The following is a 4,161-nucleotide window of genomic DNA, read 5'->3' as shown; positions in this document are numbered from 1 at the left end:
TAATTTTCAAAGTTAGTGCGTTGTAAAGCTGTTTCCCTACATTCAGTACTGCAGTTGAGGGGAGCGCAGTTGCCGGAAATATTTGTTTTTTTTTTATTGTAACAATAATGCAAATGTAGTACAAATTTTGGTTTCAAACCGCCTTTTCTCTTGGTACGTTTCTTACAACCCCGAAAATGAATTCCACAAGCTATTTCTCCGCAACTACATCTCTGCCTCATTTATATGCACGGTAGTTTTATTAGTTTTTTTTTTTTTCTTGTTTCGAAGTCAGTTCTAATTTTCTTCTAGCAGTCGTTATTATCTGTCGAATGTCGAAGTTTTTTGCAGCTTAAGTATCGTAGGAGGAATCAATCTTCCTCTTCGGAGGATTCTTCTTCAGGCTCCCCTGCGTCCTCCTTCTCTTGCAGCAGCAATGCGGCGCGTTTCTTCCTCAGCGGCATCTTCTCCAACCACGTCCTATACTCCTGTACCTCTTCGTCGTAAATCGGCACCTGACCAGCTAGGGACTGAATGAAATCTGCAGCAGAGAGAGGAATCCTCCGCTGTAGAGCCAAACGACGCTCAGTCAGCACCTCCGCTGTCACTCGTTCTATAGGTCCTGCAGCGAACCCATCGGACATGCTGCACAGTACGGTCGTGTCCAGCTCCCTGGTGATGACGCCCTTGTGCTTGAGAATGTTCTGCCGCCACAGTTCCCTCCTGCAGTTATAATCAGGTTTGAGAATGGTGAGGACCTTTGCGTAGCACATGCCGAAGGCCTTGGGCTCCGCGTCGAAGGGAAGGACCGTGGTACCACATATGAGAATCCTATCTTCGTGTTTCATGTTTTTCAAGAACTTCGGCATGGCTTTCTTCAAGCGACCGGGTTCCGCCAAGGTGCATGTGGCTGGTTTTTTCTTGTAGAAGTAGTTCTCCGCGTCCTTGATGAAGATGACGGTCGGCTGAACGAATCTGCCGACTTTGGCGACCAAATGCAGCAGCATATCTCTTCCTTCGTCGCCAGGATATTTGCCTTCAATGTTCTCCGCGGACAGATTCATCATAGTAGCACCGATCTCGGTGCAGATTGCATTGACCAAAGACTTCTTACCGACGCCATGAGGTCCGGCAAATAGAATTGACTTGACGTAAGCTCCTTTTGAGTGGATATTGGCAGAGTCCATCGGAAGAATGCAATATTCATTCACCACCCGGCGAATGTCCAATAAGCAAGGCGTCGGATCATTCTCCAAATCACCCGACATGTGTTGAAGATGTCCAGAAAAATTATAATCTCCCCAAAACTCCGACAGCAAATACTTCGGATAGTCTACAATGATGCCTTCCTTAACTAGTTCTTCTATGAGAGACTCCGGCGATCTGTTAGGTGTCAGATCAATTTCCTTTTTTCCTTTCTTTGCCTTTTTTTCTTTTTTGCCTTTCTTTTTAGAAGATTTCTTCTTCGGTGAGTCTTTCCGCAGTGCCTCCTGCAACTTCGTCAATTCTTCTCGCATTTTTTCATCTACCTGCAGCCGCACTTCTAACTCCACCTCTCTCAGAACTTCTTCCTCTAACATTTTTGCATCGTATCGGTCGAAATCGGTTACTTTTTTATGCTTCCAAACCTTGCAATATTCTTTTTCAAATTCTCTCAAATCTGCCAAATACTGTGATGCTGTTAAAACACATCCAGAAGTTTCTTTCTCTGTTTCACTTTTGTCGCTCTTGCTACTTTTCGTACTTTTCCCACTCTTATCATCCTTGCTGCTTTTCTCACTTTTGTTATCCTTCGTAGATTTTGAACTAGCGGAGTCTTTGGAAACTTCTGTCGGTGTCCCGACGGAACTCGTATCCATTTGATCTTCAAACATCTTCATAGAGCCCCCTTCCTCCTCTAATGGCAGCTCAGGAAAGTCACCCCAAGTCTCTTTGTATTCGTAAAAATATGATCTTATCTTATCTTCGAGCTCCTCTGCCATCTCCACAGCCTTATAAATCATCAGTTCCTTCTTAAGGTTTTCTCTCGCTTCCAGATACTCTTCCTCATTCCTCTTAATGATGCGCGAGCGATCTTTTTCTATTGCTTTCCGGATGTTACACTTATCAGCAACTGGGACCATTCCCAAGAACTTCATTTGGTGTAGAAATTCATTGTTCCTTTTCTTCCTGTACAGATATCTTCTCCACGCTCTCTGGATCACACAGGCAGCTTCTTTACGAGGCATTTTCGCTTCCCTTTCTTTTGCCGCTTCTCGTTTCTTGACGAGCTCTTTGACGACGCTTTTTCCCTGCATAATTCTAAATTGTTCTCTTCCTTGTCGAGCCCTTTCATGCGATTGTATCATGCGTATCATGACCGCGGCCATCCTCACGAATTTCTCCTCCCTTGAAACTGCTATCTTCCTATTCTCGAGTTTCCTCGAGATACCCAAATAATGTTCGGCGACTTCTTGGAGGTCTGTTCGCGAATGCCGCATGTACTCCGGAATTTTTATGTCCATATCTGACGGAAGCAGCCTCAGGTCCAGCAATATTGGGTCGAGGAAATGGAACTCCGAATTCTCCAACGACACCAGTTCGTGCTTCAGTTCCAAAGTTCGACCGATGCAGGAATCACACAGTCTCCTCAACAGTCGTCTCTTCTGGGGATGCGCAATGTACTCGTAGCATTTGATCAGCCCGTTTGCAACCTGAATATACCTAAGATAAAGCTTCGACACATGACGCACGGCCTTAGGCCTGTCTGGAAAGATGCCAGGTTCATCCGTGAGGGTTTCTACATCCAGCAAATACGCAAGCTTGTCCTGGAGAGTCTTCCACAAATTGTTGAAATGTTTGTAAGCCATTTCGAAAGTTGTGATTGAAGAAAGGTCTATGCCGACGTATTCTTCATCTGCTTTGTTGCATTCTTCGTCTAAATAGTTAGATAGCATTTCTGCTTCGGTAAGTGCGGTAAATCATTTCCCCATTTAGTCTTTTGACAAACAATTTAATTTCCTGTTTTGAAAGAGGTATTATGCTTTCTATCGAGTTGGTTACTTTTTAAAAAATTGCATTCTCTTTCTTTTAAACTCCGCCATTAGTAGTTTATGGTAACCTATAAGGAATATAAATGTGTCGAATCAGTCTCTGCTTAATATAAGCAAAATATTTATAAAAAAAAAATGTACGAATTAACTGATTTACATTTGGGGCATGAATTGCATCAATAAAACATTTCATATGCTATGACACATGTATTTCACTTATAGAACTTCTGCTTTAAGGCTCTAGAAAACCGATCCAATAGATTTTGAAGTAACACTTTTTATGCGAGACTTTGAAATTCTGCTGCATCCGCGTCAGAACAAGAGCCTGTGAATGCCAGACCTACGTCATAGAAAAAAGGCCGAATTTTTTTTTTCTACGTAAGCACATCAGAGCAAGTAAGAAAGTTTCGCTCTTATTTAAAGCCTTGGTTTTCTAGGAGGGAACACGCCGATCGTCGCTCCTCACCGAGGGGAAAAACCTTGATTCTTCTGCGCATGCGAGCCCAAGCTAAATCGACATTGTGAATGGCCGCACCGGAATCCACTTGACTTTGATTTCAGCGTCACGGCGAGGAGCGACGTCGAAGATCGGCGATTCGTGCCTAGGAAACTAGGGCTTAAGCTGAGTAGTGCAGGTTTTGGCAGGAAACAGGCAGCAACGGTGCGCGTCAAAAATTAAACATCAATTAGTCATTCCATGTCAAAAGACCTCGTCGTCTCCATCCGACCATCTCCGATTTAAACGAAATTTTATAGAAATCCAGACATGCCCCTGAAACAAACCTATACAAATTTTCATCTTCCAAGACTTAAATCCTGAGGATCTAGTGTCAATAGAAAAAGAGCTCCAAAATGGTAGATCAACTTTGTAGAACGAAGTGTCATGTTTAGACCATAGACTTATAATAAGAGTAGACCGAGCTATGGGAACCCTTTTGCTGCTCACAAACCAAGCCATGTGACTGGTGTGTATCATTGTAACGGCCGGCGTTGATCGTAGCAGACGACGTCCTCAAGAAATTATGTTTCCCAAGCGCTAAAAGTTTAATTTCTTATTCAAAACACCCAAGTGCAAGAAAGATGGTTCACTTTTGCTGTGCATTTCCTTGCAAAGAAAACTGTGCAAAAGAATTAGCTGTAACATTTCACA

At 43.2% G+C, this 4,161-nt stretch overlaps 1 protein-coding gene across 1 annotated transcript; it reads right to left on the bottom strand.

The window, feature by feature from the left end:
* Positions 1 to 331: 331 nt before the first annotated feature.
* LOC129234364 (dynein regulatory complex protein 11-like) lies at positions 332 to 2,915 on the bottom strand. Its single transcript, XM_054868360.1, has one exon. It carries the CDS (start codon positions 2,913 to 2,915, stop codon positions 351 to 353), a length of 2,565 nt encoding a protein of 854 aa, XP_054724335.1. The 3' UTR covers positions 332 to 350.
* Between the last annotated feature and the right edge of the window lie 1,246 nt (positions 2,916 to 4,161).

This window comes from Uloborus diversus, chromosome 1 (assembly GCF_026930045.1).
Source record: "Uloborus diversus isolate 005 chromosome 1, Udiv.v.3.1, whole genome shotgun sequence".
NCBI lineage: Eukaryota > Metazoa > Arthropoda > Arachnida > Araneae > Uloboridae > Uloborus > Uloborus diversus.
The sequence above is the reverse complement of the archived record's forward strand: the minus strand, read 5'-3'. Positions and strand labels throughout refer to the sequence as shown.

Bases quoted from the DNA above. Each gene is read 5' to 3' on its own strand.
- LOC129234364 (XM_054868360.1), bottom strand. From the start codon at position 2,915: ATGCTATCTAACTATTTAGACGAAGAATGCAACAAAGCAGATGAAGAA.